At 38.7% G+C, this 13,153-nt stretch overlaps 1 protein-coding gene across 2 annotated transcripts; it reads right to left on the reverse strand.

Annotated features, from left to right (window-relative positions):
• Nucleotides 1-6,040: 6,040 nt before the first annotated feature.
• Nucleotides 6,041-8,249, reverse strand: LOC115766479 (maternal protein exuperantia-like). Of its 2 annotated transcripts, none has more exons than XM_030710428.1 (5): nt 8,167-8,246; nt 7,916-8,116; nt 7,708-7,860; nt 6,574-7,637; nt 6,041-6,302 (listed from the first exon to the last, which is right to left on the reverse strand). In XM_030710428.1, the coding sequence occupies exons 2-5, from the start codon at nt 8,039-8,041 to the stop codon at nt 6,293-6,295; spliced, it is 1,353 nt and encodes a 450-aa protein (XP_030566288.1). In that variant the 5' UTR covers nt 8,042-8,116; nt 8,167-8,246; the 3' UTR covers nt 6,041-6,292. The 2 variants fall into 2 exon arrangements, with proteins under 2 accessions (XP_030566288.1, XP_030566287.1); XM_030710427.1 differs by having other exon boundaries at nt 6,042-6,302; nt 7,916-8,092; nt 8,167-8,249.
• Nucleotides 8,250-13,153: the final 4,904 nt, after the last annotated feature.

Raw genomic sequence — 13,153 nt, forward strand, 5'->3', positions numbered from 1 at the left:
TTGATGCGAACAAAATATCGAAAATGGCTATTATCTCAACACGGATATATATGTAAGTGTGCAACAAAGTCTCCCCTAACCTTAGTGTGTGTCTGTGTGAGAGAGTGAATTTGTGTGCGTGCGTGTCTATGTGGGAGTGTGTGACGAGATGAGAGATACTTTGCGAGCGAGATGGAGAACACATTCGTGTAGTATTTGATGCAGTTACTTCTGCCTTTTTGTTGCCAAACTCCAAACTGCGAACAATATAGCAAAACGAATCAATTTTTGTATTTTGTATATACCCTTATATGCATATATATGTATGTATATGCATAGATCCAAATTAGTTTGATAAAACGGTACCAAATACGATACACATATGTTTTTTTTTTAGATTGGAGCGAACCAAACAGCTATGTCATAATCTTAAGGAAATTAAATCAAAAATTGTCGTGTAAAAACATTAGTATGTGTATTATCCGTTTTGCCTTCGTTTTGTCCTTTATTCAACTGAACGCTGTGTTAGTTTTTTGACACCTGGTATATGTATGTGTGCGTGTGTGTGTGTTTATAGATTTTTTATAACAAACGCGACCATAGAACCAAAACCAACACCAATCAAATGCACGTGCATTTTAGTATAGATCAGTCTTGGACATGAAACTCAAATAGCTCAAATAGAAACGGTATACGAAAATAGATGAAGATCTCTGAGCAAGCATTTGGCACATATCAATATTTCAATGGAAACGTACAAGAATGATATATGTGCGATACTGTCATACAACAATCTATTCAGAACAAAACACCAAATGTATGGAATTTATTTAATACTAAACTAGCCAGGTTCCGAATACAATCTGGCATATAAGTAAATTATATGCATATATATTTAATGTGCTCAACAGTACCAAATTCCACATATTTCTTAGGTATAACACGAAAATACAAGAAGAAATACAAGAAAATTCACAATAAATAAATAGCATAACAATATATTAGATATTTGTCGAGATCTGTCTATAAACGGGTTCCTTAATTGAACTACCACTCCAAATGGACATAAGCAACTAACTATGTGAATTGCACAAATCTTTAGAAATCGATAATGTTTTCTTTTATTTCACCGATAAATTTTTTTTTTAAATAACTAAAATATATATAACGAATGCATTTAATTTTTATTTAATTGTTCTTATTTTATGGAAGTAAGTTGACACAAGCTAAAGCTAAACAATTTTAGAGTCCAATAATATAAATATATACACACGAACATAAATATGCAAAAATATATACATATATATGTGTACCGATAAATAAATAGAAGGAAATCATAACTATATTAATAACTTTACAGACATACATACCTGCGTGCTTGTATGTGTGTGTCGAGATACAAATTATTTTTATTGTCGAAAAAAAAAAACAAAACAAAACAAAACAAAAAAAAATATTGTATGCATATGAAAGCGAAATAAATTCAATAACTGAGTGTATAATACAATTCTATTACTGCCGCATGCATCAGAGCTTGAAATTATTCTGCGTCAGCAGCGTGGAACCGCACAGCTGAAGAGGAGATTCCATTTTGGCCAACTCTGTTAGCCAGAGTCCTAATTAGATTCAAGTGGCTCGCCAGCTTTGACCCATTCATTTCATGGCCGTGGTGCGACTATTATCGTAGACATAATTACCTGAAACCTTTTATAAATATGCTAAATAACACAAATTGTAATTTAACGCACCTGACCAGGCCATTTGTTGCCGTGCGGAGACAGTTATCAGCCGAGACTTTAAATTCATTTGGAATGGAAATTGGATAAGATATGAATTCACTAACTGCAGTCTTTCTTAACGATTTAAATTTAAAAGTATAGTATAAAGTATAGGTTGCGTACACAAGTGCTTTTCATTTTGACAATAAGCTGTGTTTTCGTACTCTGTCAAAATATTGCAACAGAAATATACGGCAACAAAGACTTCGCGCCATAAGCTATGCAATGCTTATTTAAACAACTTATATGTCTTTTTTTTTTTAAATTTATTGACAAGATTTCTGCTACTTATTTGCTTATGATTTTCAAAACAAAAATGTATCAAGTCGATTAAAATATTGAATATTATAGTAATAGTAATATATAATCTTTTCGACCTGACCTGAACTGATCTGGCATTTATATATATATATATTCAATTATGTATATATTTAACCTGTTGAGTAACAAAAATTAACAATGACTTTTACTTGATGACATTTAAAATATACAGTGATTTTTTCAAATGAAAATTTCACAAATGAAATGTTATTTCTGGTCTGAGGTACCTTTCAATTGCCAAAGGCGGTTACTTGTTTAAATACATACATGTCTTTTAAAGGCTTACACAATTTTGGGTTGTTTTCTTTTTGGTGTTCTTTTGTAATATAATGGACTATATTTCGTATTTTGCTTGCTGCAAATCGTTATTATTATAATTAGTTGACTGTGTCCAGAAAGGCCGTATTCCAGCAGCTGACCCCAAGCCTAGCAATTTGCGCAGATACAAAGGGCGCAGAGGGGGCAGAGTTGGGCGTCTGGCGCTTGGCGCAACATTAAATTGCTTAAAGCTGTCGAATGTTGATTTTGTGACAAAAGTTCTAATAAACTTTGTCCGGTGGCAAGCCTAAGGATACACACCCACACGCAAATGCCTGCAAATTGCTTACATAATAAATAATAATAATAGCGTGCGATTTTTGGCGCAATTTAAATTTATTTATGGTCCTTGTTGTGGTTGCCTTCGCTCGCATGTTGGGCTCAAGTTGTGCCAGACTCCAGTGGCTGCTGGCCACTCCTCCGGCTATTGGCAGCTTAGACGAGGCATGCGTCATGCTTTCTGCATGTAGATGCCACAGCACAGCACATATATATATGTATATATATATATGTACCCCCGTACATACCTGTGCTGCCTGGCAGCCAAACGCGCCGACATCGCCATCGATTTCGTGTCCTGGCGGACATTCTATTCTTATCATTGCGGCTGATCCTGGTCGCCAGGCAACCTGCGCAAAAATCATTTAATCTGCTTAGCTGGGAAGCCGACCTCGGCCCTGGCAAGTGGTTGGTTTTTGCACCTCCGCATTTGCTAGTTATTCCTAAAGTGGAAGGGAAGGGGGTGGGGGGAGGTGGCTTGTTGTCAACCAAAATTGTAATTATACAAGGCGCACTTACTGCCAGCAGTAAATCCATTCTGCTGTTTTATGATGTCACTGTTGAGCCTACCGATTGCCAATTTGCTTGCTTTTATTTCGCATTTTCTGCTAAAGTTTCCGACATTAATTTGCCTTCATTTGCATTTGATTCTCAGCGTAATTACGACTCTGCTTAATTCTGAATATCGCCCCCAACTGATTGACAAATTTCCTTGAAAATCAAATTACTATAAAATGTCAGCGATCAGTTAAATACCTAAATCAAAGTCTGTTTAATGTTTAATTCCCACAATCCAATCGGAATACATGTGTTTTTCGTCTGAGCTTCGTTTAAATTACAAATTTCTGATTTCGACATTAACATTCGACATTCGACTGACATATGCAGGTGTACAATATGGTATTTCGCATCTCATTTAAAGATGATACTATGTAAAATTCCGATTGTTGTTATGGCAGCCATAAGAAGGCTCATTAAAGTAGCTTTAACACTGAGCGAAACAGCCAATCGGCTGGTATAGCTAAATGGCACTAAGGATGTCTTCTTAAAGGCAAAGGAAAGCAGTTCGCATGGACATCAAGTATGCTGAGAAGTTGTCAATGCAAATATTGTTTATTAATTTCTTGAATCTGTGACTTTGCATAAACTAAATCGAAATGCAAATTTTGTTGACTAAATTAGCACCATGCTAACAAATGTGTTGAGCATTCGTCGTTGTTTTGCATAACAGTCAGCAATATACGTAGCTAATTAATGCAATTGCAGTCCAAATTATTTACAGCCACACAAGTTGCACAGACAGCAGCTCGAGCGGCCACAAGGCCGGCAACAAACTTGCAACTGAAACTATAACCGAAACCAAAACCAAAGCCAAGTCCAAACTCAACCAAAACCAAATCCAAATCCAGGCTGGGCATTCGCCAAATGTGCTGAGTCAGACGCCCAACCGCTTGCCGGGCGACGAACCGTGCCGGTCGGCAATCAGGCGTGCATTATGTTGACACGCCCACTCGGCCAGCCTGTCATCATGTTGTGTGTGTGTTGAGAGGGGGAAGGGCTTTGTTTGGGCCAGAAATAATGCCCCTCGCCAAGTGAAATAATTTGCCAGCGTTGCGGCATTTCATTTAAATATGTTAATCAAGGGCCAAGTAATTAAGTAAATTAAATGTCCTCTTCCTTTACCTCTGCTAGAGTCGTAGCCCCCAGCCACCAGCCCCTTCACCCTTTATCATTCTGCTGGCTGTCTGTCTGTCATGTCAAGTACTAATTTTTGCATGTTGATTTAAATTAACATAAATAAACGCATATTGCGGACTTTTCTGTATATATAATTTACACATATATTAAATAAATATAAATGTATGTGTTGTATGTGCTGGACATATGCATATATAAGTCTATTTTGAAAGCACATTTTCGAGTGTGTTAGAGCCTTGAACTGATCTGCATAATTTTAATTGTCAACAATTTGTTATGAAATGCCCCTCAGAGTGGCACTTGTCCGCGTGGACTCTACAAATGTCGTCGACATGCTCGTTAAAGCAGTGCCACGCCCATATTTTTCGAATGGAAGAGAAACGACAAATGAATCGCACTCATTGGAATTGTAGCAAGAGCAATTGATTTACGAAATTTAAGATTTGAAACGAGTAAAGTTTGTGCAACAATTTGATGTTTGATTTTTATTACGATTTAACAAAATGTGAGTTAAATTGAAACAAATATGGTTTGCTTCGTGTTTTGGTTTGGCTTCCTCTTGATTATGAATCGATTTATAGTGAATATAACTTGTAATCCCTGGCAGGAACCGGCTCAGCTGCAAACGGATTGACGCCTTGATTCGAATGTTCTCTTCTCGCAAGATCTATTTCTCTCTGTGTAGAGCATAAGTTTCAATTAATTGGCCGAATTAGATCCCATACCATTTTATCGATATATGACCCCGGAGAGCATTCTATAAGCTAATAGTGCGTTATCAGTTTCTGTTGACCGGTATTTCTTAGCTTATAAAATCAGCAGCAAACAGTTATAAATTGTGTTTCGTGACTTCTGTGCTCACATTTTAATTGCAAAACCGTTCGCCAATTTTTGAGCCAAAGGCGTAGCTATTGGTTGTTGCCAGGGGGGGGGAGGGGGGGGGGGCGGGTGTTGTCATGTAAAAGGGGTATATATTGTGGTGTTGGGGCTTGCACGCTGAAATGAGATTTTAACCGCAAATAGCAGCAAACAATTTCTGTTTTGGCCCGTGACGCTCCATGCGCTGGCAATAAAATAACAATCAACGCAAGCCGCGGCCATTCCGCGGTTAAGGAGAGGGAGTTGGGCGAAAACTTTGAAAAGCTGGCAGGAGCAGGAGGAGGAGCTGCCGCAGCAGCAGCAGCAACCGGTAACCAACATAGTCGGCCAACCGACAACAATGTTCGGCAACAAACCCACCCATAATCGAGAAGAGCGCACTTTATTTTGACCCAGCAAAAAGCACAGGCGCTCAACCACCCCCTGCTCCTCTTTCCTTCCCGCCTCAACACAGTCATAGCCTGGACAGTATTCTGTTTCAGAATCTGTGATTTTCAGATTTTCATTGCAAAAGTTGTTCAGTTCTCTGGGCTATTGTTTTCACAAATTAATGAAATAATTTCAATCTCTTAATTGAAGTTAATTGTCCATGGTGCTTAAAAGTTTCGAATAGTGCGGCAAGATATGATAATATACGACATATTGTATAGAAGAAGCTGGGTATTAGAGAGGGGCATGTGTTAGTTCAGTAAGTTTTCATCTATCCCCAACGAGCTGCTAAAAAGGTCATAATTAGTTCGAGTACTTTGAACACACAAAACTAGTTCGTTTTCAACATCAAATATATTTCAATAGTATAATTATTTAAGTTATGCACATGCATCATTTTTGCTTATAATCGATCTGTTTGTCTAGTTTCTTCACAGCTTTGACAGGTTCAGATCGTTTGGGTTTTTTTTTTTAACGTTTTTCTTTCTTTTAATATTAAAAAGTTACTTTTGTCTTCGTATCAACTTCGCTTCTTAAATATTCTTGTTCGCGCAGATTTTGTTTCGATTTAAACTTGAATTTTGATTTTGTTTTGAAATTAGTTTTGCAATTTAATTACGCCTAGAAATATAAAAAAAAAATGGGTTGGAAAATTGTAGTATGTAATTAAATTTTATTTGACATGTGCTAAGCTGTCATTGAATTCTGAACGAGTATAACGCATTCGGTTGTGTTTCTTTAAGTAAATAGATACAGCTACAGTAGTATAAGAGGACAGACAAGACAGATTGGTACAAAATTTGGTGTACAGATATGACCCATATATAGAGCGACAGACGGACGGGCACAGATTTGAAGCGGTAAGGATCAAAGAGTACAGAGTTAAATTTACTTGTTCTCCTGTAGAGGCTGCTCCGTGGCAGCCCCATCCTGGCCAGATTTATGGGCGGCTGGCTTCATGCGGCGAGCGTTGCGTTTGCGGCGAACTTTTCCGCGATGGTTGTTTCCATCCTCGTTTCTGTTTTCATTGTTACTCTCATTGCCATTGGCACTTCTAGTTCTTTTGCCATTTGCTACGCGTTCTTTGTTGGGCGTCGATGTTTTGGGCGTTGAGTCTGGCTGAAAGGACAGATTCTGGTCAAGAGTCTCTTTCCCGCCAGTTGTCGAAGCTGGCGAATTATTGTGTCTACGGCGGCGACGCGCAGCCTTGGCCACAGGCCTGATGTCGACCTTCTTGGGATCAAAATAACTATCCAGCAGGATGACTAGCTCAGTCTTCTCCTTGCTGGTCAGGCTCTCAATGGGCGCCAACGTTGAGATCAGGCCCTGCATGCGTATCTCATTCCAGATTTCGTTCAATATGCCCAAATCGAGGCCATTTTCGGCCAGTAAAATGCGAAATTTAACAGCACGCACACGGTGCACCGTGGTCTTGAAGTAGTTTAAAAATAGTGGGCGGAACGAGTTCTGGCGCTTTAGATTCACGTTCTCCAAAGCCAAGTCACGGATTTCAATATCAATGGTATCGATGTATGGGCTTAGTGCTTGGCATAGGCTGCCGGAATCCTTGGAGGAACGCGGCTCCCGATCGCACAGCTCGACGGCCACATTGAATGCCAGCTTGGCACGTGCATTGGCGCTGCCAACAAACTCCTCGAGCACATTGTCCTCCCTGCCCTTGTTGAGGAGCTTCGATAGGTTGCGCACATTGAAATACATGCGATCGGCACCGCCCATCGTGGCCATGGCCAAATTATTTGTATTGACAAAGCCTTTAACTAATTTGGCGAATGCGGTTAGCATATTAAGGTTGATCAGCGATTGTACTATCATGAGGGGTATAAATTTACGCTCCTCATGGCAAATGAGCACAATGCCGTCGCAATTGGAATTCTGCTCTTCCAGCCAGCCAATTAACTTCGTAAAGCCCGCGGCTTCAGATTCTGTTCTAATTATCTATATACATAGTAATTGGAATATCTTAGGAATATCCCGAAATTAACTTATATTCGTTTTCTAGATTCACCTTGTTCGATTGCATCGATTTCAGCACACGATGGCCTTTCACTTTAATAACACAAACCTGATGGCGCTGTCGGGCAGCCGAGTTTAGATTCACAGATGGCATTATGTATTGCTCGAAGTGTTCAGTTGGCGTGAACGCGGCCAACTGGAATATCTGGAAAATTGCAACCAGTTAGTCGGTTCTCCAGTCGAACTTTTGCTTAGTATACCTTGTCACAAAGGCGACGTCCAGTTGTGTCTATGTCGATGCCAATAGCCTTAAAGTTGCCGCACTCCGGCTTTCCGTGCTTCGTATCTGCATTTGCTACACTATCTCCAATGATATCGGGCAGCATTGTGCTATATCTAATATGTACACACTTCTCATCCAATCGTATTTGGTAATACTAAGGATCCAAGGATATAGTTTGCTATTCGAAAAGGTTTCAGCAGTAAAAAAGAGGATGGTTTTTTCATATACCTTGACTTTCTCTCGTCTGTGTCCAATAATGTGCTCTCTGCGATTTCGTTCGACGAGCTTTAAATAAGTACAAACAATTCGTACGACTATTAGACACGAAGTGACTTCCTTTAGGTCTGACGCCTATAGGTAGGTTTATGAAAATAAAAGCAGAGACTACTTGGATATAGACGAACTATTTAACTCATAGAAGAACCATAAAGTATATGTAGTCGTCCGCCGAATCCGACCTTCACATATATACATATATAAAATATAGTTGCGATTACCCGCTTGAAAAGTAATAAAATTTATTGGCTTCAATAATAATGTATAATTAAATTTATTCACTTTATTTTGTTTATTCCTTTTGAATTTATTTATTCTACGTTTTAATAATAATAATATCACGTATCAATGGAGATCCAATTTAATAGCTGCATATTTGTAAAAGCATTTAGTATAGATATAACAAAATTGATGTGTAAATTTATACGTACCATGTATTAAATTGTGTATAAAATTGCTTTTAATTAGCTGCAAGCGCGACTGGTTCAAGTGAATCTGTAATTGAGCCATAAATTTATATATTTATTACACTGGCCAATTTTACAAATTGGGCTACCATTGAACCCGCCCCTCGAAAGGGCTCATTTGGCTTGGGGGCAAGTGTTAAGTGGCTCTCGCTTCCCCTGCCGTCTGTCCCTCGGATGTGTTTCGCTTCTGTCCGGCGCTGACAATTTCAATTAAGTTCGACTTTGGCCCGAAAGTATGCAACACATGTTTGCACTCAGCTGCGCACAAGACGCCAACTATAGTCGTAAAGGACGCACAACTGTACATAAATATCGCATGACTTTGGTGTAAGTTAAAGCAATGTGCACTCAGCACTTAAGCACACTCCTACCCACTTACACACATACACACACATACAAGCACACACACAGAGCCAGCGAGATGAAAAGCGTATGTAAAATATATTTTCACGCGCCGCAGTGAATAATTCAGCAGCTCTGCCAAGCCCATCATCAAGTGCTCCACCCGAAAATGAGTTACTTTACATAACTAAGTAATTGGCGGGCCTCAGTGACAGCGGCTCAAACGTGAAATTATTATAAACAAACCATTTGGCAGTCGTAAAAAACAAACAAAAAAAAAAAGTAACAAGAAAAAAGAGAACGCAAAAAAAAAAAGAAATTTTGGTTGCTCACATAAAAAGCGGCGGGAAATTTCTTCATTATGCTGAGACGCGCCCGCAAAAAGCGCCCGAATTGCCAATAGGAGCAACAAAAGTATAAAATATAAAACATATTTAAATGTAATAAAGCAACAGCAAACATCAGACACAAGAAACGAGATACCAGACGGCGGGGCCAATATATCCAGTCCTCGTCATTCCCCTCGACCATTTTTTATATTGGCACATGTAAAAATTTATAAAAGTCGTATCAGATGCCGCAGCCATGTCCACACTTTTGAACATTTTTAAATTAAATATTTTCAGACCGTGAATTGTATTTTATTTGTATCCTATTACCCTGAAGCCAGGTATGTACCATCGCCTTATAAATCAATTTAATGCAACAAATATGAATAATTCAATATAAATTTTTGTTAATTAATTGTTAATTATAATGCTAAGAGATATACTTAAGAGCTAGAGGTGAGCGTAGTGTAGGTTCCAATTATTGTTCTCAATGATATATATTTCAAAGCTTAATGATAAAACTAGCTGCTATTACTGGGACTTGCCTGGCCCAAATGTGTTTCATTCATTTAAAATCAAAGCTTCAAAGTTTGTGTGAACCCTCGTATACCAAATGCAGAATAAGTTTACTTCACTTTTCTGCTAATTTACCTTACTGCATATTGCCCCTCTACGCGATTCTAATGAATTCGAGTAAGTCTCGCAGTTTTTCGTGCTTTGAAGAAGTGATTACAATCTCTCTCTGTCTCTCTGCTATTATAGTCTCTTTCTTTTTCCTACTCTTACATTATCTAATTAATTCAATATTTATTTTTGTAGTAGCTCCCTTATGTTGACAGAACACCATCAACTATATGTTTGTGTGGATTTGAATGTTTGGGAATATGTGTTAAGGTAAGTTATTCCTGGGCAGGGGTTAGCAATCTTCTAGTTTAATATATATTGATGTAATGACTTTCCACTATGTCAGCATGCTTGGCTTTTCCCATCTCAATTCATAACTAGTGTCGCATAATGAAAGGCACTCGTACATTGGCTGCTACGTTCAAAGAAAAATATATAAAACATTGAACAGCTTATGGCTATGCCAAGAGATTAGAGCACTGATCCAGGAACCTGCATAAGCTGGTTTTTCAGCCGCGGCTGCTTTTGTTGTCTGCGATTTGTAAAACGAATTTCATCCGGCCGTAGTCGCATTCAGTAGTCAATCCCGGAGCTTCAGTTTCAGTTGCGGGGCGCTCAACCAAAGCGCCATACAATTTAATATAGTCCTCAGCACAATGGCACAGCGAATAGGCGGCCAGGCGTGGTCATGGCCAGCGGCCGAGGCATAAAAGCGCGGCAAGAGTTCCATAAGGGGGATGACGGCTGCAAGAGGTCAGCTCTTGGTCTAAGCTGATGTAGCATGTCAACTGGTTGCATTGGTTGGGCTTCTGGAAATGCGGCTGTGTCTGCTGCTGCACTTTCACCTGCCTGGCCCAGGCTCTCTGTCTGTCCGCAATTGAAATGCACTTCAAGTGAATGACGGCGTTTAATTTGCTGGCTATTGGGGCTTAAGTCTCGCATTAACTCAAACTGAATGCCATGCATTTTTGATTAAGTTGAAAATTCTCTGAAATTGCCTCTGGTCTGCTTTCTCTATCCATCTGTATCTCTCTCTCTCTCCCTCTCTCAATCCCACAATTGTGTATCTCTCGCCACATACACAATGGCTCTGCCGCAAAGCCTTTGCTCCCTGCCCCTACACATAATTGTCGCAACATTTCTTGCTTCAAGTTGTATCTTTTATTCAATGAAAATCGATTGTACAAATATTTCGCTCATCAAAAACTTCAAACAACTTTCGGCACTAAAAAGACTCCACACTCCGCCGCAGTCAGACACACAGACCGTCCTTTGCTTAAATTTCTGCTTGTCCATTGTTGTTGTTTCTCTTTTTCTCTTTACGAAAGAAATTGTGTGTGCCACAGGCATTTTCCAGAAAATGTTTGCCTTACGGTGACCTTCAATAGGATTTTACTGATTTGCGGCTCTTCAATTAGCAAAGGACCGAAAATGTGTGTCGTGTCCCCACTTCTCTCTAGAATTTGACTGGCATCCGCTGTACATTTCAAAGAACTCATGCAAAATACATTTCAAATACTTATTTAAGTAGAATAACTAAGTGTGCATTCAATATTTTTTACATTTATAATTTATAAATTTTTTTTTATTAATATATATAATTATTAATATTAATTTATATTAATATATATTAATTAATATATAAGAGATAGCAAAAATTGAAGAACGTCCATCTTCGGCACGACGAAGAATAAAAACCCTTAAATACATTTGTTTGGTGGTTTTGTAGATATGCCGGCCGGTTCTGACAGTAAGTCGAACCTATGGAAAGTTCTAAGACTATATTACATATACTAGCAGGTATTTCCCCGTTGCCCGTGGCAACCTTTGTGTTTTAAAAAGTGCGACACAAAAAATATTTCAAACAAGAGCTTTCTTTTCGACCGATCGTTCTATAGGCAGCTATAAGATATACTTGTCCGATTCCACCGGCTCCGCTATACATATATGCTGCCTGCAATAGAAAAGTTTTGTGACAATATTTTTGAATCTGAGGGCTTAGTTTGTACAGAAAGAGATAGACGGACAGGGCTATATCGACTCGGCTGATGATACTGATCAAGACCATATATACTTTTACATATCACATGTCAAAATTATAAAACCCTATACAAGGGTATAAAACCAATGCAGAGCAGACCGTCTTAAGAGTGCCGAAGGTTTTTGACTTCTCTGTAAATAATCTTGCCAAGCTAAATGGCCGTCTCTTTGTTCCTGTGCCGACTTATCTTAAGAGGATAATTTTTTGTAATTCGTGAATGCGGTCAAGATATACAAAAAGGAAAAAGTTTTCAACGCAACGATTCAATTTGGGCTATAAAAGTTTTAAGTTATAGCGATCCGATTTGATTGGCTCCACAATACTTAACTCTCAAAAATGTTCAACAATGTATTTAAACAAAGCATTTTCATAGCAATTAATCATTTAATCGTCAATGGATTTCCGGAATTTTTACAGCTGCGGTTGCCAAATCCCCAATCCCAGCCCCTGGCTAAGCAGCCGACTATTATTTAGGTTTGTGTTGGCAATTATGGCATTCAGTTGTTCGTCGGTCTGACTCTGAGCTGCCCACGTTAAATCAAGCTAATGAACTGTTAATTGGACAAGGGTCGGGAGAGGGTGTTTGAGTGTGGGGGAAAGGGTGCATGAGAGCTGCCAGCATGACGCACTTTGGGTTGGGATACATTTTTGAGTGCGAGTATTTTTGGGAATTCAATGGAATCAATTTTGTAAATAATTAATATGCCCTTTAATTACGTGTGGCCCAAGGGAGCTCGGCGGGGGGATTGGCGGATGGGCGCCGCAGACAGGACTTGTATATATTTGTTCGGGGTATTTATCAGCCTAATTGCATAACACTTTTGCGGTTTTATGGCTAGAAATTTGCAATTAAATATGAACAAAATGGCGACGGAGTGTGTGTGTGTGTCTGTCTATGTTCTTTTGTCAGTCTCCAGTCTCCATCTCTCTAAATGACTAGTAGAATTAATGTTTATTATACCTACACGCAATTATCCATTATCATATCAAAACAACATACTCAAATGACTGTGAAATATGCGAACGCCCATTGACATCATTGTGATATTTAATTTTCGAATGACTAATTGATGTAATTGATGACTGGCCTGATATTAAAACATATTAAGTGTTAAATAAGTTGTCAATGTGAAAAA

This window comes from Drosophila novamexicana, unplaced genomic scaffold (genome assembly GCF_003285875.2).
Source record: "Drosophila novamexicana strain 15010-1031.04,08,12 unplaced genomic scaffold, DnovRS2.1 tig00001151-arrow-arrow-pilon, whole genome shotgun sequence".
Taxonomy (NCBI): Eukaryota; Metazoa; Arthropoda; class Insecta; order Diptera; family Drosophilidae; genus Drosophila; species Drosophila novamexicana.

Coding starts and splice junctions, on each gene's coding strand:
- LOC115766479 (XM_030710428.1), bottom strand. CDS start 8,041: ATGCTGCCCGATATCATTGGAGATAGTGTAGCAAATGCAGATACGAAG. Junction 7,861..7,915: donor GACGTCGCCTTTGTGACAAG/GTATACTAAGCA, acceptor GCAATTTTCCAG/ATATTCCAGTTGGCCGCGTT. Junction 7,638..7,707: donor AATCGATGCAATCGAACAAG/GTGAATCTAGAA, acceptor CTATGTATATAG/ATAATTAGAACAGAATCTGA.